The 21,681-nt window shown below is 48.2% G+C and overlaps 1 protein-coding gene across 1 annotated transcript in view; it reads right to left on the reverse strand.

Annotated features, from left to right (window-relative positions):
- Positions 1-6,692: 6,692 nt before the first annotated feature.
- The window catches only part of Ttll6 (tubulin tyrosine ligase like 6), a 34,320-nt gene continuing 19,331 nt past the window's right edge, over positions 6,693-21,681 (reverse strand). Inside the window, 7 exon segments of the mRNA XM_032913916.1 lie at positions 6,693-7,408; positions 7,518-7,591; positions 11,913-11,968; positions 11,971-12,183; positions 13,892-14,219; positions 19,584-19,862; positions 21,139-21,313. Coding sequence (XP_032769807.1) covers positions 7,360-7,408; positions 7,518-7,591; positions 11,913-11,968; positions 11,971-12,183; positions 13,892-14,219; positions 19,584-19,862; positions 21,139-21,313 — 1,174 coding nt within the window. The 3' untranslated portion in view covers positions 6,693-7,359.

Raw genomic sequence — 21,681 nt, forward strand, 5'->3', positions numbered from 1 at the left:
ACCCACACTCTCTTCTCCTTCCCATCTAGAGAGGACACTCCCCCACTCCGCTGAAGGCCTGACTATGCTGGGAACCCTGTGGGCCTAAGTTACATGGGACCAGGGGAGCTGAGGCAGGAGGTTGCCAGGGACTCCTGCATGCTGAGCACAGAGCTACAGGGTCCTGGAGCAGCTGATACTGGGTCACTAGCAACAGCAATTCAGGCTTATGTAGGACAAATTGGTGAGATCTAAAACCAGTTCAGACCAAATCCATCTGAAGGAGCCTTTCCTTAACATTCCTTCTCTAACAGAACAGCCAGGTTCCTCACAGGCCTCCCTCTCTGGAATGAGGATATCTGCAATCCCCTAATCTTCTCCTGCAGAGGTGAAGAGGAGAAGAGATCCAATCCAACCACAACCGCATGGTCCTCTCCAACCACAACCGCATGGTCTCGGCCCAGGACCCATTGTAAGAACAGCATTTTCCAGCCATTTCTCTAGAAGCAAATAACTAGGAAATCTGTTGGGAAAATGAATACCCAGAAGGAGCCCCCTGTCCACTGCCTCCTTCTGTAGGAGCCATTCTTTCATTAGATATGAATATGGCTACTATGCCTCTTTCCATAAAACAGAAATTCCCCACCAGGCAGCTTTTCATAGGTACATTGGTCCCTAGAGACTTCAAAGGGGCCATGGGTCATAAGGGACCCCATTCAGACTCTGCACAGAATCAAATGGTGTCTCAAGCTCCACTGGTCACGATTCAGATCTTTCCCATTTAAATAAGTGCGAGAAAGCAAATACTGCAGAAATATCCAAATAAAGAAGTGTGCAAAAGCTTATTTCTCCTCCCTGGGATTCCATTTTGGTTGGTGGGTGTCATAGACAAAACGGAAGGGGCCTCAGTGAGCTGCTTGCTGTAAAAGAGCTTAATAACTGACCCCTTTCTGAGTGTTTGCTTCTGAACTACTAAATGGAGACGGGGTCGGGGTAAGAAGAGTGCAAGTTGCTCCTTAAGATGTTGGGGCTTCTTAGGTGGTGGCTCACACCTTTAATCCAGGCAGAGGCAGGGGCAGGGGCAGAGAGGCAGAGGCAGAGAGGCAGAGAGGCAGAGAGGCAGAGAGGCAGAGAGGCAGAGGCAGAGGCAGAGGCAGAGGCAGAGAGAGAGGGAGGCGGAGGGGCAGGGGGAGGGGCAGAGACAGGGGCAGGGGGAGGGGCAGGGGCAGGGCAGGGGCAGGGGCAGGGGCAGGGGCAGGGGGCAGGGGCAGGGGGCAGGGGCAGGGGCAGGGGCAGGGGCAGGGGCAGGGGCAGAGGCAGAGGCAGAGGGGCAGAGGCAGAGGCAGAGTCGAGGTGAGAAGCAGGTGGATCTCTGAGTTCAAGGCCAGCCTGGTCTACAGAGTGAGTTCCAGGACAGCTACACAGAGAAACCATCTTGAAATTAAAAAAAAGGGGGGGGGGCTGGAGAGATGGCTCAGTGGTTAAGACCCCCACTGCGCTTCCAGAGGTCCTGAGTTCAATTCCCAGCAACCACATGGTGGCTTGCAACCATCTGTAAAGAGATCAAAAGCCCTCTTCTGGTGTGTCAGAAGATAGCTACAGTGTACTTGTATATAATAAATGAATAAATCTTTAAAAAAAAAAAAGTTGGGTCTCTGCCTGTGGAGGGACTATGGGAATTGACGTGGAATTTGGGGTGGGTGGAGTGAAGGAGAAATGAAATGGAATACACACTGAGTCAGAAGCCTGACTGAAGACCTGATCTTGCTGTCCCCAGCCTCAGTTTCTGCCTCGCTAGCATGGGAGAATAAGCAGCACCCAGGACTGCTGGGGAGAGCACAACGAGGCAAGCTGAACCACTCTTATCCCTTTCTTCCATCCAGGGCTAAACCAAAAGGAGGGCATGGGAGCCGTGCCCTGGGAAATGGGCACAGGCAAGCATCCCTGTGGCTACTGGATGTTCTGACATGTGAGCTTAGCTGGTTCACCCTCTTCCTCTGCCACATCCAAGGGGAAATGAGAGTCCGTTGCAGCAAGCCTGTCTCAGTCCCTGTTTGCTTTGGCCACGTTGTGATGGTCTTGCTGGCTCTGCCAACAGGATTTCGGTGTTTGCTGTCCCGCCTGGCACGGCTGCCGAGGCAGCTGGCGTTCTGCTTCTGATAATCGTGCTGGCGAACATTGCTCCAGGCAAGTGAAATCTGTCTCCAGGCTGCTGCCCATTTCCTGATGCATCTGCCTCTCTCTCTCTCTTAGACGGATGGGTCCCATTGGACTATCATCACCACAAGATGGCTGGGTTTCTGAAAGCAGGGTGCTATACTCATAGCCCGGCCATTTCTACTTTTAAAATAACTGCCCTGGAGATACAGATCCAGAAACAAAAAGGCAGCAGGAAGTAAACCAGGAAAAGACATGAACCAAAGGGCTGAGGGGAAGCTTTCCTTTCCAATATGTCTTTATATTTTCTGAGGGCAGTCGTTAATTTTGGAGGGATATTGAGGAGCAAGGAGGCAAGAGAGACCTCCCACCCCCGAAGGCCATGCTGGACCAGTCAGAATACATGGTTTGGTAGCAAGGTGGAGAGAGCATGGTTAGCAGGTGCTCCTGACCAGACGGGAAGAATTTGTACTCCAAATAATCTCATCCGTTCCCACTCCAAGGCAACTCTTAGAGCCTCCAGCCGCTTCCAGAGCACACAGTGTGCTCGCAAAGAGATATGAAATGCCCGCCACATGTCGCACTGCCTCTGGCTTTCCCAGGCTGCTAGTTAGTAACTTAAGAGTCATGGCTGGAGAAAGAAAAATAATTGAAAGCGATGCTTAGTACATTGCAGTCTCAAGTCTTCATTGCCTTCCTGACAATTTGCAAAATCCATTAGATTGCTTTTTAGATTCCTTGAGTTGAAATACCACTGTGTGCTGTAATTAAGTTAAGTGGCGTTGCCAGCTGTAAAGGCAAGGTTGTGAATGATGACATTTGGCTCATGTAATCATCCAGCTTGGGGTGGGGGCGCCGGAACAGCTGCCAGTCTGTCTGACTTACGCTCCCTGCCAGGGTGGAAGGAAAACTGGATTGGCAGTCAACCTTCGAAGGTTAGCAGGAGTCAGCCGGCCTGAAGTGGGCAAGGGTGAGACAAGTGAGTCCTAAAACTGGTCATGTATCAGAACCCCTGGGAAGGGAGGTCTATTATCAATGAGCTAGGGAATGAGCCTGGGGCTCCACTAATACAAGCATTACTACCCGTTACTACCAGGGAGCAGAATTGTGTTCGTGTGTGCATGTGCATGTGCGTGTGCATGTGCGCGTGCATGCGCACATGCATGCGTGCATGAGTGTTACACATCTGAGTTTATGAGAGTATTCCTTTTTCTCTTTTCTCTCTCTCTCCCTTCTGTCTTTGTCTCTGTCTCTGTCTGTCCTTCCCTCCCTCCCTCTTTCTGCATTATTCCCTGAGATAGGGTTTCTCACCGAACTAGAAGCTTGCCACCATTTTGGCTTAGCTGGCTGACCAATCAGCTGTCTGGATTGCATGCCCCGCCCACTGAAGTCAGGATTCAGGCTATGAGCAGCCTTGCTGATGATTCAGATTCAGGTCCAAATTCTTGTATAGCAAATATGTCTCCCCAGCCCCTAGGACAGCTTTGAAAGTTCGAATAAACTCTCTCAACCAAATTGACTCGGTCTAGGGAGAAGCACATACATGAACCGTCTGGTGTTTTTCTGCATGTGATACTAAGGTTTGAACCCAGGGCCTCTTGCATGCTGAGCAGGTGCTCTGACGCTGAGGTAAGACAGTTCCAGCTTTACCCAGAGAATTTTTTACTTTGTTAGTGTTTTGCTTATGTGTATGTGTACCACGTTATGTTCGACGCCGGAGGAGGCCAGAATAGGTCACTGAATATCCTGGAACTGGATTCACAGATGGCTGTGAACTGCCACTTGGGTGCTGGGAGCCTAACCCAGGTCTACAAAAGTAGCTGCGTGCTCTCTCTCTCTCTCTCTCTCTCTCTCTCTCTCCTCTCCTCTCTCTCCCTCCTCCCTCCTCCCTCCCTCCCTCGCTCTTGCTCCCTCTCTCATCCCGGCATCTGTGTCTGTGTGAGTAGAGTACGTGGGTAGGCATGTGCGCTACAGCACATATGGGGCCATCAGAGGACAACCTACAGGGGTCAGTTCTCTCCTCCTAGCAGATGGCCTCAAGGAACTGAAGTCAAGAAGGTCAGGGTTGCTGGCAAGTGCCTTTTCCCTCTGAGCCATCCTTCTAGCTGGTAGGAGGGTCATTTTTAACAACTTGGTCTTTAGGGACATCACTTTTGCACTGGACCCTCTCGGTCGGGGTTGCTCTTTTAGGTTTACCAGGGGACAGAGATGCATCCAGATGCCTTATGGAGCAGATGAGCTGGTCTGTGTGTTCCCTCTTCTTGTTTCCTCCATCCCCCATACACCCAGCGGCTGTGTGCCAGCTCTCTGGTGTGTGTGTGTGTGTCACTTTGCACTTCCTTTGTCTGCCTTTTCCAAAGTCCCCACAGTCAGTCACCCTTTTAAGTGTTGTAAGGGGTTGAAGGCAGGACTACCCTGGGAAGCTCCCAGCATTCTCTCTCCTTGGGCCTCTCCTTCCAACCCATCATGCTTCCATTTCTACAAACTCATCTTCTTACACTCTCATTTGAACCCTTCAAAGGTCTCCACGACACTCCGGATTATACCCCTCCCAAAATAACATTTTAGACCAACTTCATACCAATTCATTGGGCAAACATTTATTGAATTCCTATTGAGGTCCTCGTTACTTTGGTTTAAAAGCCAGCAGCAAGGGGCTGCAGAGATGGCTCAGTAGTTATGTGAGCACCTCGGATTGATTCCTAGTACCTACGTGGCGGTTCACAATCACCCGTAAATCCAGTTCCAGAGGGTTCATGTTGACATACATGCAAAAGACATAAAGACATCATACAATCCAACCACACAAATGACTCGCTATCATAAGGGATCAGGAGCAAAGGGCCCCTGGGGTCCCCAGTGTGGTCTCTCTGTCTTTCCATAGTCATTTCCCAACATTCCTTGCTAAATCAACCAAATTGTGCTAGACCTTATATATGTATTATGTTCAGGTTGCTACTTTCTCCTAGGCTTCTATACTGTGTCTATATCCCAGACCAATTGTCTAAAAATCTTTTTTATTTATGTTTTGTTTGACTTTTTTAAAAAAGATTTATTTATTATATATAAGTACACTGTCACTGACTTCAGTCACACCAGAAGAGGGCATCGGATCTCATTACAGATGGTTCTGAGCTACCATGTGGTTGCTGGGATTTGAACTCAGGACCTCAGAAAGAGCAGTCAGTGCTCTTAACCACTGAGCCATCTCTCCAGCCCATGTTTGTTTTTTGTTTGTTTGTTTGTTTGTTTGTTTGTTTTTTCTATTTTTCAGAGCTGGGGACTGAACCCAGGGCCTTGCGTTTGCTAGGCAAGCGCTCTACCACTGAGCTAAATCCCCAACCCCCATGTTTGTTTTTAAGACGGAGTTTCTCTGTGTAGCCCTGGCTGTCCTTGGCTGTCCTTGAACTCACTCTGTAGATCATGCTGACCTCGAACTCATGAGGCACGCCTGCCTCTGCCTCCTGAGGGCTAGAATTACGGGCTTGCACCACCACTGCCCTGAGCTTAAAATCTTCTTTCTTCTTTGCTGACACCTTGAATAGCAGTGGACTTGGCTACCAGATGGATGTGAGGGAAGTCCTTCTCAGTCACAGATCCTGGAGTGTAACTCCAGCTAATCTGCGGGCTTCTCTGCAACACTCCACAGAGCAAGGTGTTAGCTGTCCCCTAACTTCCCCTACCCCCGTTAGCATTCAGTAGACAGTTACTTTCTGCGGCCCATGGATGGACAGAGCCACAGAGATAACCTGAAATTTCCCCTTCTCATTGGAGAACCCAGAGCTCTTAAAACAGAAAGCCAAGTGCAGGATGGTAACAGACTCACTGTCCAGAAACCACTCAGTTGGAACCACAGAGCATTTAAACGAAGGCAGAACCCTTCTGTGTACAGGGCCCTGAGTGACTGCAATGGTTCCACAGGTCTGTTGGAAGCCCACCACGGCTCGAGCAGCAAAGGAGCAGGTGCCAAAATGTCTGTTGGGGTTAAGCAAATGCGACTTTATCTTTTACAGGTGATTGTGAGCCACCACGTAGATATTAGGAATTGAACAGAGGTGCTCCGGAAGAGAAGCCAGTGCTCACATAACCACTAAGCCATCTCTCCAGCCCCTTGTCCCTTGCTTTTAAACCAAAGGTCTTTGGCTTGGGAGAATACTGTGGGGTTGAATGCCCCAGATCCTACTGGAAATCCACATCACCTTTAGACCCCACCCGGACCCTCCCTAGGCTTGCCCTACATAGCCTCCTCACCACACTCATCCCTAGAAACCCAACTCCAGAAGACCAAGTGAGACAGAGGTCTTGTGTTGCATTCCTGGAGAAAGCACAGAGTGAACTGGCTGACAGGAGATGTTATATAAACCTAGAGTCTAGCTGGACTCTCTGCTAGCCAAGAGAGAGGTTATCGCTATGCCGCCAGAGACGTCACTGCAGGATCCAGGATCCTAACAAAAAGAGCAGGGCTTCCTGTGGACCACCCATCCCAAGAGATAACAGAGATACTTGAAGAGTTCCTGACACATTGCCATAGGTCAGTGGAGGGTACTCAGGGCAACTACCGTCCCACCTCACACTCTGGACCAGGGTCCTTGCTAGTATTGAGCTTGGCAATTTATTTTATCAATGTATACATGAGGGGAGACATATAATTTCTGCAGGTCAATGGAAGAAACACCTGCAGGCTAGGCTCTCTCACATTACCTGTCTTTGCCAGCAAGACTGAAGGGAAGATAGCAGCAGGAGACAGTCTAGGTACTGGGGTGGCAAGCCTTTGGGTTAGCTGGAGAGGGCGATGGTCTCTCTTCTGCTGGTGAGTTGAAACTGTCCTGCTTCTTTCCACCCAGACTCAGAATTCCACCACACTTAGTCCAGACTCTGCCTTCTTTTTCTTTGGAGAGGAGGACGGGGACTGGCACGGGCTTGCAGGTGGAATGAAGGCTCTGGACTCATGGAAATCATGAGTCCTCCCCTCACTCCTCCCTTAAGTTGCTTGACCCCCCCTCCCCCAAGGGAGTGTTCTGGATGACAGTGGCCATTGTGTGAGGGACCCAGAGGAGCACCACAGCTAAGGCAGCTGGACTTTGTCCTGGGGAAGCAGTGCTCGAGCCCTGCAAGTCCTGGTCCTACACACACACAGTGCTGTGAACTAACAGGGAGAGCACAGAAGAGAAGACTGCTGTCCTCAAAGGTGCCGGTGAGACATAGTTATCAGACCAGAAATTTCTAGATGTGGAAATGAAACTTCCAGTCCATTCTGTAGGTGTTGCAGACACTGCAGGAAGAGACAAATCATTTCCTGGAGTAAGAGATAGGAAAGGCAAAATGGCGGAGATCCGGTCTGATTCTAGAAAGGAAAAAGAAATGGACTTTTCTTAGATTACCTTTTACAAAGTCTTCTGGAATGGTAAGGCCAATTCGTCCCTTTTTCTTTTCTTTCTTTCTTGTCTTTGTGATGCTGTGGATTAAGCAGGACAGGTGCTCTGCACTGACCTGCGACCCAGCCCTAAAGTCGTCATTGTCAGAGTTAGGAGAGTCACAACCGCACTCATCAGAAACACATTTTTCCTGGATAACCTTCACCACCTACCACCTCACAAGCCCAGACATTTGATATGGGTCCTTAAAAGTGGGTAAGCTGGCTGGCTGCAGATGGTACCAAATAGAGACCAGTGTACCTAAGGGCGGCAAGTGGACACAGGGCCCCACCCCTAACCTAGAAGCTCTTTGCAATGAATGGCTGCTGGCAACGGGAAAACCAGTTTCCAGCAATGCAGTACCACTGGGGATATCAATAATTCTCCAGGGCAGGCCCACAGTTCAGGTGTTAGCCAACATAAAACAAATCCGATGGCATTTTGAGGGCTTATTGTTTATTTTTGCTTTGTTTGTATGGGTTTACTTTTTTTGTTTTGTTTTGGGTTGTTTGTTGTTTGTTTTGGTCTTATTGGTCTTTGTTTGTTTTTTGTTTGTTTTTCCAAGACAGGGTTTCTGTGTGTAGCCCTGGCTGTCCCAGAACTCATTCTGTAGACCAGTATTCATTATGGTGGTCTGCTAACTCTGGAGACAATTTTTAGAATCAATTATTTATCCTGAAAACAGAAGGCCAGGTCTGCCATCTAGTCACCCCTCCTGATACTCCCAGAGCCCTCCCTCTTCACCTCTGCTCTCCCAGCTTCCTGCAGAAACACCTTCGCTGAAGAGTCATCAATCACACCCTTGAGTCTGACTCAAGAATAAGAATGAAAAAGATGGTTGAAAGTGGGAGGTATAGATCTCAGGACTTAGGCATCATAAATATTTGACTCAAAGCCAGGAATGGTGGCTTACACTATAATCCAAGCAAGTGACAGGCTGAGGCAGAAGGCTCACAAGCACTAGACAGGATGAGGAGGGGAGGAGGAGGAGGAAGAGGAGGAGGAGGAGGAAGAGGAAGAGGAGGAGGAGGGGGAAGAGGAGGAGGAGGGGGAAAGAGGGAAGAGAAGAGAAAGATGAGGAAGAGAAAGGGAGGGAGGAAAGGGGAGAGGGAAGGAGGGAAGGGGAGGGAGGAGGGAGGGAGAGGGAGGGAGGGAGGGAGGAGGGAGGGAGGAGGGGAGGAGGAGTAGAGAGATGGTTCAGCAGCCAACAGCTAAGACCATGTAGTGCTAGAGCAGAGGAGTTGAGTTTGGTTACTAGCAGCCACATTGTACACCCTACAACTACCTGTGGCTCTAGCTCTAGGGGAATGTAGATAGATAGATAGATAGATAGATAGATAGATAGATAGATAGATAGATAGATAGATAGATGATAGATAGGTAGATAGGTAAATAGATACATAGATAGATAAATATATAGATGATATTGATAGAGATGATGTATAGATAGATCGAGATAGAGATTAGATATAAATATATAATTAAGACTAAAAGTAAGGGCAGAAGAGATGGCTCAGAGGTTACAGCACTCACCTCCCTTGCACTCGGTTCCCAGCACCCACATGGCAGCTCACAACCACCTGTAACTCGAGGTCCAGGGGATGTGACCCCCTCTTCTGGCCTCTGTGAGCACCAGACATCTACACGGTGCACACACATAAATGCAGGCAAAACACTTGTACACATTAAACAAAATAGTACATATTTTTACACACAACCCTAGCTGTCCTGGAACTCACTGTGTAGACCAGGCTGGCCTGGTGCTGAAATTCACAGAGATTCACCTGCCTCTGCCCCCCAAGTGCTGGGATTAAAGGAGTGCACTGGCACATCTGGCTAAAATACATGAATCTTAAAAATGAAAAGAATCAAAACAGAATGTTTAGAGAGAAAGAAGAGAAGACTAAGAGAGTGTTTAGCCTTTTCTGTTCAGGTTCAAAGTTTTATTCTGTGGTCAATGCAAGAAGTGCTTTACCCTTTACTGTGCCTTCTTTTCACTTTTTTTTTTTTTTTTGAGTCAAAGCCTACTCTGTATCCTAGACTAGGCTCAACGTTGATATGATCTGTCTGCCTCATCCTCTCTAGAGTTCAGCTACCACACTGCCATGCTGTCCCACTATAATCAACCCACCCACCATGTCTGTCTGTCTGTCTGTCTGTCTGTCTGTCTCTCTCTCTCTCTCTCTCTCTCTCTCTCTCTCTCTCTCTCTCTAGTGTGTCTTCTGACTTTCAGTATTGCTTTTGTCATTATTATTATTGTTACCCATGGTATTGTACCTTGTGGTATTAAACAGTGGTTAAAGTGCTCCTTGCTTTTCCAGAGGACTGAAGTCTGATTCCCAGCATCCACCTGGGGCGTGGGTTGGCTCACAACCACCTATAGCTTCGGCTCCAGGGGATGCAATGCCTCTGGTCTTTGTGGGCCTGTGTACCACATGCAGACACATACACATAACTAAAATTAACAAAAGGGACTAGAAAAGATAGCTCACCAGTTAAGTGCATTGGCTACTCTTTCTGAGGACCCAGGTTCTGTTCCCAGCACCTACATGGTGGCTCATAACACTCTGTAATTCCAGTTCCAGGGATCTGATGCCCTCTTCTGGTCTCCAAGGTCACTACACATCCATGGTGTATAGCCATACATGCAAGCAAAACCACTACTACATATAAAGTAAAAATAAAGGTTAAAATTTTTAAATGATAAAAATAAACTAAAAAAATTTTTTAAAGAGCTGGAGAGATGGCTCAGTGGTTAAGAGCACCCAACTGCTCTTCCAGAGGTCCTGAGTTCAATTCCCAGCAACCACATGGTGGCTCACAACCATCTGTAAAGAGATCCGATTCCCTCTTCTGATGTGTCTGAAGACAGCTATAGTGTACTTATATATAATAAATGAATAAATCTTTAAAAAAATTTTAAAAACATATTTTGTGTGTGTATGTGCCTGTTGGCACACATGCAGGTCAAAGACAGCTTCCTGAATCGGTTCTCTCTTGACACCTTGTGAGATCTGGTGACTGAACTTGGGCCCTCAGGCCTGTGGGCAAGAACTTCCAACCCGGAGGCCCCCTCACTGGGCCTGAGTGCAAATGAAAGCTTTCGGTGGAATCTGTGACATCATTATTCCCCACTTTCCTCTTTATTGAGACAGGGTCTCGGGTAGCCTGGGCTGGTCCCAAAGTGCAGGGATCGAACTCCTAGTCTTCCAGGCTCACCTGATACAGCTGTGAACTACCAGGCCCATTTATTCTTTGAAACGGGGTCTCATTCTGTAGCCGTGGCTGGTCTGAAACTTGCTATGGAGCCTAAGCTGGCTTTGAAGTTGTGGTGATCCTCCTGCCTCTTGCTTCCCAATTGCTGGGATTACAAGTGTACACACCAACACCTGGTTCCCTAGCTGTATTTTAAAATCTGTTTGGCAGGGTTTTGCTGTGTCTACCCTTGCTTGCTTAGGATACGTGGAGCTGCTGACCTTTATGCCTCACCTCCCTGGGTACTGGGAATGCAGGCATAAGACACTAACTACACATTAAAAAATCTTTATTACGTTAGTGTGGGGGCATATTTGCGGAGGTCAACAGACCACTGACGGAAATCAGTTCTTTCCCTCTACCACGTGAGCCCCGGGGTTAGAACTCAAGCCATCAGGTTTGTCAGCAGGCACGTTTATCTGCTGAGCCCTGACTCACTGGCTCTAGAATCTGCATTTTCACAAACACCCAGATGATGCCCCTGGCTACTACTACTCAGGGGCCTGCTACAGTGAGCCACTGGTAACCAGGGGCCAGGTCAATATATCTGGTAACGATCTGGCTTCCACAGCAGGAGTGAAGGTGATGGTGGACCTATGAGCTGCACCAGTCCCTTCTCATGGATTTTTGCACCCAACCTTCCTTCAGAGGTCCCAGACTCTGAAAGAGTGCGCCTTACACCCCCGTTCCCCAACCCTTCTACCCAGTGGAATCCTCCAGGCTCCTTGGTCCTCTTATTCTGTCCCTTTCATTACAGGGCCAGCCTTTGATGACAGTGACATAAGCTGCAGCCAAGCCTCTAGAGCTTAAGAGACATGAGTGTCAATCTGTTGATGTTGACAAGCTTCTTTCTGGTTCTGGGATCTGTATTTATGACTGACTGCCTTAGGCAGAAGGCAAGGGTAAGGTACACCTTGTGATAGAGGTGGTTCAGCACCAGAGAAACAGGCCAAGCAAGGGTCTCATTCTGGGGAGTCCTAGCTGTTGGCTTACCTGTAGGTCTTCCTCAGTCCAGCTTCCCTCCTACATACTCAACACTCCAGGAAGATCAAGAGAGGAACTGACATCATCGAGAGGACCTATCTGTGGAGGAAGGGTGACACCCACCTGATTTCTCTCACATCCTTTCTGACCAGACCTCAGGCAGTGGCAGTGTGCTTCGGGTCCTGTGTACCAGAGTCCCTTGTCGTAGTGCCCGAATGGCTTCTGCTGGGCCGAGGGTCCAGACGGGCCTGAGTGGCAACTACCAGAAGGTCATTCAGAGATTCAGCATGGCTGTGAGAACTCTGCAGGATGACGACAGAGTGTGCCTCCATTCCTTTCTTCCTGCCGGAGCTGCGGCCGTGAGTGTACCGCTCCTTAGACAAGGATGGGTATTCTGGAAAGGCATCATCAGTCAGCACCGATTCCTGGTGACCTCCTACCAGGTTCCCATGCCTCCAAACCGGCTAAAGGTCTTGGAATCAAAGTCAGCCACTGCTTCTCTGCTCCACTCAGTTTCTTTGACCTCCCAAGATTGGCACAGACAATGCGGCTCATATGAACAAGAGCTGGGAGTGTTGAATACCAGCACTCTGTTGACTGTCTTATTCAGTGGGATGGAGACTCTCTAAGAGCATGAACTGTATCTCCATCATCAGAGAAGCTAAGCCTTTTGACCTGGCAATTCTAAAACCTTGGAGTCTGTTCCAACTGGTTCCCCGCTCTTTAATCCTATATGATTCAAATCTTCTTGTCACTATTAGTTGTTTTGTTTGTTTGTTTGTTTGTTTGGGGGGTGGTAATTATTTTTACTTTATTTTTATCAGTGTTTCTCCTGTATGTCTGTCTGTGTACCACATGTATGCCTGATGCCCATGGAGGCCAGAAGAGGGCATTGAATAGCCTGGAATTAGAGTTACAGAGAGTCGTGAGCAGCCATGGGGGTGTTGGGAATTGAACCTGGGTCAAAACCAGCCAGTGCTCTTAACTGCTGAGTCATCTCTCCAAACCTCTAGCTTTGTAATAGAAACTATTTGATAACTATTGTGCATGTGTGTGGGGGTGTGGGTGTGGGTGGAGCACAGCACACAGGTGGAGGTCAAAGCACAATTTTGTGGACTCAGTTCTTCCCACTCACCTTTACGGGGGTCCCAGTGATCAAATTCAGGACATCAGGGGTATGTGGTAATCACCCTTTCACCCACTGAGCCACGTCACTAGCCCTGGTCATTTTTACTTATTTATCTTTTTAAACATTCTATTTGTTGGGGCTAAAGAGATAGCTCAACAGCTAAGACACTGGCTGTTCTTCCAGAGGACCTAGGTTCAAATCTCAGCACCCACAGAGTGGCTTCCAATTGTCTGTAACTCCAATCCCAGGGAATCCAATCCCAAGGGCATCAGGTATACATATGGTATGCAGACATGTATGTTTGCAGACAAAAGGCCCATGTACATGAAATGAATATGTTGTTTATATGGGTACAAGTGCCCAAGGAGGCCAGAAGGGGGCATTGGCTAGCCTGGCACTGGAGTTACACAGACTGCTGTGAGCTGCCCCTTACAGGTGCCGGCATTTATTTATTTATGGGTTTCTTTACGTATGTATGTATATATGTATGTATTGTGTGTGTGTGTATGTATGTATGTATGTATGTATGCATGCATGCATGTATTTTTTTTTAGAAAGTGTCTTGCTGTGTCACTCAGGCTGTAAACTCACAGTCCTCTTGTCTCAGCCTCCTGACCGCTGAGACTGCACCCATGTGTTCCCAGACTGGGCCCTAACAGTTTGGAAGTCAAGTGTCTCCCAAAGGCCTGAAGTTAAAGTTTGTCACCTGATGCTCCTGAGAGGACACGGGACCTATGGTGGCTAGTGAGTTCCACCCACCCTGGCCTCCCCACCATTGCCGTGAAGGCACGCTCCCTTCCAAGACCTACAATACTGGCTCTGTCCAGTCATCCACCAAGCCTTTGAAAGCCATGAGCCTAAAACCAGCATATTCTCTTTAGAAGTTAATGACATGGGTCATTTTGTCACAGTAAGAGAAAGCTGACTCCAGTGCCTAAGCTCTTGGGTCACCCCACCCTACACCGGTACTCACGTGTCTTGGGAACTGGGAACAAGGGGCGTTTCTTCTTTATTTGAACCTTCTGCAGTATCTCTGACATCAGATATTGTTTCTTAATGTCATTCTTCATCGAGGTACAGTTCAGGTCCAACTGCCTGGATTTGGAAAACATGAGCGGCTTAGATTTCTTCTCCTGGGTCAGCTTGTAGGAGGCCTTCTGCTGCTTGTGATTATAGGAGGCCATGTGGATACTCTCAGGGCTGCTGCACTCCGGGGTGGTGGAGAGGCTGCTCGCTAGGGATTCTAGAGACGTTGAGATGGGGGCTGTGGCATCTGCGGAAGTTTCTACAGGTGTTATGGGCTGAAAAAGAAAACAGCCCGGAGTGAGATTGTGGCGGACGGATCCCTCCTTGCTCCCGAAAGAAACATCAGAAACGGTCACAGGGGTGAATTAAGAAATGTGCTCTGGGGCTGGAGAAGTGGCCTCTAGTTCCCAGATGGCCTCCATGATTAGCTGACACACATGGTATACATGTATACAGACACACACACACACACACACACACACTTTTTATTTATTTTATTGACTTGTTTGTCTTTGTTGTTTTGAGATATGTTTTTTAAGAATTTTTATTTTATTTTATTTTATGTATAGTGGTACACTGTAACTGCCTTCAGAAGAGGGTATCAGATCCCATTACGGATGGTTGTGAGCCACCATGTGGTTGCTGGGAACTGAATTCAGAACCTCTGGAAGAACACTCAGTGTTCTTAACCACTGAGCCTTCTCTCCAGCCCGAGATACAATGTTACTGTACAAACTTAGCTGTCCTGGAACTCTGTAGACCAGGCTAGTCTCGAACTCATAGAGATCTGCCTGCCTCTGCCTCCTGGGTGCTGGGATTAAAAGGCAGGTGCCGAGCTGGTGAGATGGCTGAGCGGTTAAGAGCACTGACTGCTCTTCCAGAGGTCCTGAGTTCAGTTCCCAGCAACCACATGGTGGCTCACAACCATCTGTAATGGGATCCTATGCCCTCTTCTGGTGTGTCTGAAGACAGCTACTGTGTACTCACATACATAAAACAAATTAAAAAAATCTTTAGGGGTTGGGGATTTAGCTCAGTGGTAGAGCGCTTGCCTAGGAAGCGCATGGGCCTCTGTTCATCCCCAGCTCTCCAAAAAAGAACCAAAAAAAAAAAAAAAAAAAAAAAAAAAAAAAAATCTTTAAAAGGTGTGTGCCACCACTGCCCAATGTATAAGATTTTTAAAAATTAATCTTATTAAATCTTCTTTTCTTTTTTTTTAAATTTATTTATTTACTATATATAAGTACACTGTAGTTGTCTTCAGACACCAGAAGAGGGCACCAGACCTGATTATAGGTGGTCGTGAGCCACCATGCAGTTGCTGGGAATTGAACTCAGGACCTCTGGAAGAGCAGACAGTGCTCTTAACCTCTGAGCCATCTCACCAGCCCTAAATCTCATTTTCAAAAAGGCAGACACAGGTGGATCTCTGTGAATTCAAGGCAAGTCTGGTCTACATAGTGATTTCTAGGCCATCCAGGGGTCTATAGTAAGACCCCATCAAAAACAGTAGCAAAGCATTAGAATCAAGTCGCTTAAATAGAGAGACAGAGAGAGGATATGCCTTGGGGCTCCATGACTTTGGGTTTGACCGTGACGACTGGGTACAGCAACCAAAGCAGAAGTTGATAAGCCAGACTTCATCAAACCAAACCCTCAGGGCAATGGCAACAGTGAGGAGAGGGACGCTTACCTTCGAGGTGGAAAGATGGTCTGCAAATTCTGCATCTGACGAGGTTTTTTTAACTTGGCTCTGGCTGCAGTAACCAAACACCTTTGAGAGCTGTTCAGATGGCTCCGCTGCGGGCTGGAGAGATGGGTCAGCCATGAAAGAGAGTCCAGGTTCCACAAGACTGGGTTCAACTCCCAGCACCCGCATGGCCGCTCGCAGCCCCAGGGGACCTAACACCTACACACAGACGTACATGCAGGCAAAACACCAATGCACATAAAATAAAATCATTAAAAAGAAAGAAAAAGACGGGCTGGAGAGATGGCTCAGTGGTTAAGAGCACTGACTGCTCTTCCAGAGGTCCTGAGTTCAAATCCCAGCAACCACATGGTGACTCACAACCATCTGTAATGGGATCTGACGCCCTCTTCTGGTGTCTGAAGACAGCTACAGTGTACTTAAATATAACAAATAAATAAATTAAAAAAAAAAAAAAAGAAAGAAAAAGACATGGCTGTATGGGGAAAGGTGCCTGCTGCCAAGCCTGAACACTGAGAGTTCAATGCCCAGGATCCATGTGATGGAAGACGAGAACCAACCACCTGCTACAAAACAACCCTGAGCGGCTTATAAACAGGAGGATCATTATTTTTTTTTTTATTTTTAGAGTATTGGGGGCTGAGAAACCCAAGATCAAGGTGCTAGCTGGATTTGCCTTTTTTTTTCCCCCTTAAAACTTTTTAAAAAAAATCATGGTGATGGGGACTGAACCCAGAGCCTAGTGCGTTCAAGGCTAGCAGTTGACATCTGAGCTACATCCCCTAGCCTGGCTTTATGTCTTTGGATCCTAATTCTTCATAAACAGCCAGTTTCTGTACCCTCACATGGAGGAAGGGGCTAGTAGCTCGTCTCAGGCTATCTTTGCTTTCTTACTTCTTTTCTTTCTTTTTCATAGGTTCTCACTGTGTAGCCCTGGCTGGTCTGGAGCTTGCTGTGCAGGCCAGGGTGTCCTCAGACTCACAGAGATCCCCCTGCCTCAGCCTAGTGAGTGCTAGAATTAAGAGTGAGCTCCACCACATTGCTTTGAAGTTTTTGTACGCTAATGGAGCGATGCTTGGGTCACTCTAGAGTCAACCTTTTGTGTTGTTTGTTTGTTTTAAGATAAAACAGGGCTCTATATAGTCCTGGCTGTCCTGGAACTCACTATGTAGACCAGCTTGAACTCATGGAAAGCCACCTGCCGTTGTCTCCACGTGCTGAGATTAATGCCGTGAGTCTCCACACCTGGCCCAGACTCAACTTCTGCTGTTTTGTTGGTGTTGTTTGAATTAATTAATTAAGCAACATTTCATCGTTGCTGTTGCTTTGGCTTGGTTCTGGAATGGAAGAGTTGTAAATGTAATTGTCATTTGATGTCCAAAGAGGACATCTCACCCCAAGGATACCAAAATCAGGTCCTATCTATAAAATTTTCTATAAAATGTAGTCCTCATTCATGTGTCACCTACGTGTTTCATCCAGATAGTTCTTCATGGTCACTGTTTTAGTTTTCGAGACAAGGTCTTGTGGGTCCTAGGCTGACCTCCATGTAGCCAAGGATGACCTTGAACCACTGATCTTCCTGCCTCTACCTTTCAAGTGCTGGGATCACAGGTGTGAGCCAATCACAACTGCCTCTCATATACTTTAAATCACCTCTAGACGGACTATAATGTCTAACGCGATGGGAATGCTACGTAAACAGCCATCACACTCCATTGTTTGGGGAATGGTATCCAGGAAAATGTCTGCATGCCGATGCTAGGCACAGTGACACATACCTATACTCTATAGGTATCCAGGATGCAGAAGAGGGAGGTGTCTGAGAGGCCAGCCCGAGTCACACAGCAAAATTGAGGCCAGCCAAAGCCACAGAACGAACCTGTCTCAAAAGCAAAAGCTTGGAAGTGTGTGTGTGTGTGTGTGTGTGTGTGTGTGTGTGTGTGTGTGTGTGCGTGTGTGTGTTTCAACAGGGTCTATTTATGTAGCCCTGGTTGTCCTAGAACTCGCTCTGTAGACCAGGCTGTCCTCAAACTCAGAGATCCACCTGCCTCTGCCTCCCCAAGTACTGGAATTAAAAGCTCTCAAAAACAAGGGCTTGGGGGTATATATGGCTCAGGGATAGAGCACTTACTTAACTTGCCTGGCATGCTCAAGGCCATGGGCTCAATTCTCAACAGTGCAAGAAATAAAGGCTGGGTGGGGCTGGAGAGATGTGAATCAGGTGTTATCGAGTACTTGTCTCCCAAGCATGAGGACCTGAGGGGTTTGATCCTCAGAACGCAGGGTTTGTTTGTTTGTTTGTTTGTTTGTTTGTTTGTTTGTTTTAGAAGTTTAGACTTGTAATCCTAGCAGGAGGGACATAGAGACTGACAGACTCAGGAGCCTATGGGCCAGCTAGCCTAGCCTACTTGGTAACGTCCAAACCAGTGAGCTCCTATCTCAAGAAACAAAGTGGGGGCTGGAGAGATGGCTCAGCGGTTAAGAGCACTGACTGCTCTTCCAGAGGTCCTGAGTTCAATCCCCAGCAACCACATGGTGGCTCACAACCATCTGTAATGGGATCTGATACCGTCTTCTGGTGTGTCTGAATTTACAGTGTATTCATATACATAAAATAAATAAATATTAAAAAAAGAAACAAAGTGGATGGTCTCTGATGATTGACACCTAAGGTTATCACACACATAGGCACACACACATGAACACCCCTATGCACAAATGCATTAAAAAAAAGAAATGTGTATGTTTAGTAAAGAAAATGTGTACATTTAGTAAAGGTGTCGTTTTAAAGGCGTTTTTTGATCTGTGGATTACTGAACCTGTGACCATGGAAGCAAATGATAAGAAGACTTTATATCTGATTCTGTGTTTGTGTGCATTGATTATATACACAGATGTGTTAGACTGGGGGATGGAAAGATGCCTCTGCAGTTAAGAGCATATGCTACTTTCACAGAAGACCCAGGTTCAGTTCCCAGCACCCACACGGTGGCTCACAACTGCCTGTAACTCCAGTTCCAGGGGATCTAATGACCTCTTCTTACCTGCTGGCACTGCATTCAAATGGCACGCGCACACATGCACACACACACACACACACACACACACACACACACACACATAAAATAAATGTTTAAGATGGACTAGGTTAGCCCTCAATTCTAGAGCCTAAGCAACTCGCCTGCTTCAGCGGCTTCCAGACAACTGGGACCACAGTTGGGCTTCACCTCACCTACCTCATCAAAAAAATAAGTTTATCATTAGGTGTGCTGGCACATGTCTGTAATCTCAGCACTCAGGAGGCAGAGGCACAGGGATCTCTAGAACTTGTGATGACCAGAACCAGGGTCTTGCGATGACCCTGCCTCAAAACAAACAAACAAACAAATAAGAACAAGGCCAGGTGACAACATAGGCAGTCAGTGTTGTCATTGTCACTGATCCATGCTTGACAGCAGCCGTCAGACTATGATGAAGCAAAAAAAAGGCTTTCCACTCTAGAGGCTGCAAGGAAACCCGACCCTGCCCACACCGTAGGTTCTAAGCCGTAAGGGGACACACGGTTCTGTTTTGAGCATGTAGACTTGAGACGATGCACTGCAGCCTAGCTGGTGTCGATGGAGACCTGCCTGAGAAAAGGGGCTGTAGGAGAGCTCCTCCTCAGTCCGTCCCAGGCTGACCCCCTCAGCAGGGATGTCAAGTGGGGAAACTGGGGATGGGGATTTAGCTCAGTGGTAGAGCGCTTGCCTAGCAAGCGCAAGGCCCTGGGTTCAGTCCCCAGCTCCGAAAAAAAGAAAAAAAAAATGGGGAAACTGAGGCTCAAGCAGCAGCAGTGAGTACTCAAAGAGCTACAAGTTAGGGACAGGGAAAAGATGAGGAAGCAAGACTCTCCCCTCCCACTTCCAGAGCACGGCCCTCTACTTACCTGGGCACTGCTGACTATGTTCACTGAAAAGGCCGACTTGACTTCCTTGACTTTGGACTTGGTCATGTGGAACTCCAACTCGGAGTAGCTGGGGTTTGAACTCCTGAGGTCAGGGACAGAGCTGTAGTTCCTCGCGGACACCGCCTTGCAGGGAATGAGGACAACCTCATTCTTGGAATCCTTCTGGTCCAGGCTCCTGGCAGTTTCACTTTTCTTTAGGCCTCTGATATTTAAGAGCAGGCTAGATGCGCGGGATCCTAAATTCACTGGATGGAAGGACTGGGAAGGAGGAAAGCAAACAGCCCGTGGGGAACAGGGTCCTGTCCACCATCGGAGTCATCTGCACCCCAGGGAAGGTGCAAGAGAGGCGAGGAGGAAGCAAACAGGAGATACCAAAGACTTTCTAACCTGGAGCTCTTAGTCCGGGTTCTGGAACCCTTAAAAGCTCATGGCTGGATTATGAGAGGGAGTCCGTTCGTCACTTGAAACTCAGATTACAAACAGTACAGGGCACAGTCGATGGCAAAGTGTTCCATAGCTGTCCTCAGATTCCTAAAGAGTCTGTGACACACCCCACCCCCAAGCTAGTTGAAAATAGTCTCCAACCCAGCTTTAGCTCTGTCCTTCCAAGTGAAATCTTCAAGACTGAGGGGATTACCGGGCATGGTGGCTCACTCCTGCGGTCCCAGCACTCCAGCAGGAGGCTAGCCACGAGTTATAGCATGGTCTACATAGTGAGTTCCAGGCCAGCCAGCAAGGGCTCCACAGTGAGAGTGAGACATTTTGAAAATAATTAATTAATTAGTTAATTAATTAGTTAAGTTTGGAGGGAAGCTGGCAACACAGCTTGATTAGCGGCCGAGTATGCACGAGGCCCTGGTTCAGTCTCTAGCACCATTATCCAGGCTTTGTGCCTGTAATCCTAGCACTCAGGAGGTGGAGGCAGGAGGATGAAATAATTTCCACATTATCTTGGGCTACCTAGCAAGTTTTGGGTCACGAGAGACCATCGCTGTCTTTAAGAAAAACAAGACAGACAAGAATGATCAGAGGTGTTGAAAAGTCGTCAGTAACCACTGAGGCAGAAGAGAACAGGAGGCTGCAGACGGAGAAACACAAAGACTCAGATCCCAGGACAGTGAGGTAGCTCGCCAGGGGCTGGGCCGCCCTGTGCAGAAAGCATGTCGGAAGCGCCCTGCCCTGTTTAGTTACCCCCATGGATGTCCTGAGGAGCCTCCTGAAGGGTGCATTCCCACCCAGGCCGGGGCGAGGGCATTGAGTACACACAGTTGGGGAGCACACCCCCTACATGGGCTCATGTTCAGTCTCTAGCACAGCCCGAGACGGACCAGTGCGAGCATTCTCTACCACCAGGATGGAGGGATCGTCTAACAGATGCCAGGCTCTGAGTGCCCCCTTCCTGTAGTTCAGCCCTTCGGGCAGCCCATCAGTGTGTCTGTGCTCGGAGCAGAGGTCTCCGTGGCACCCTCCCACGGATCGGCCCGAGCCGCGGCAAGGTGCTGGTTATACACGCGCCCCCCTCATCGGAGTTTACTTGTTTGGGGGGACAGGTGGCCGGCTTGCACTTGGGCTGCTGTCTGGGTCGCTGGAGTCGCACGATTTTGTCTTTTGCCTGCTCACCCGCAGACTCGCCCTGCATCTCTTCCTTCCTCTCTTTTTTTAGGGAGAATTTGTTTTGCTGTTTCTGCCTCAGCTCCTGGATCAGCTGCCTGTCAGTGGAAGAACAGGTGAGTGTCATGGGCGAAGGAGCAGGCACTCTTCTTAGGGGGCGGGTAAGATAGAATGGAGAGGGGGCTGGAGAGGCGGCTCAGTGGTTAAGAGCGCCGGTCTTCCATGGGACCCTGGTTCGATTCCCAGCATCCACATGACAGCTCACAACTGTCTGTATCTCCAGTTTCAGGGATCGGGTGGATTCCTCTGGATCCTGCAGGCACTGTATGCATAGCCATACAAGCAGGCAAAACACCTATATATGGCAAATAAACAGTAAAAAGAAGATGGGACTGGAGGATGGAGCGTAGGCAATCAAGTGACCGAAGGTCAAGGAGCAGAGTAGATGAAATAGCGCCATCTTCCA

Source organism: Rattus rattus, chromosome 9 (genome assembly GCF_011064425.1).
Source record: "Rattus rattus isolate New Zealand chromosome 9, Rrattus_CSIRO_v1, whole genome shotgun sequence".
NCBI classification, from domain to species: Eukaryota; Metazoa; Chordata; class Mammalia; order Rodentia; family Muridae; genus Rattus; species Rattus rattus.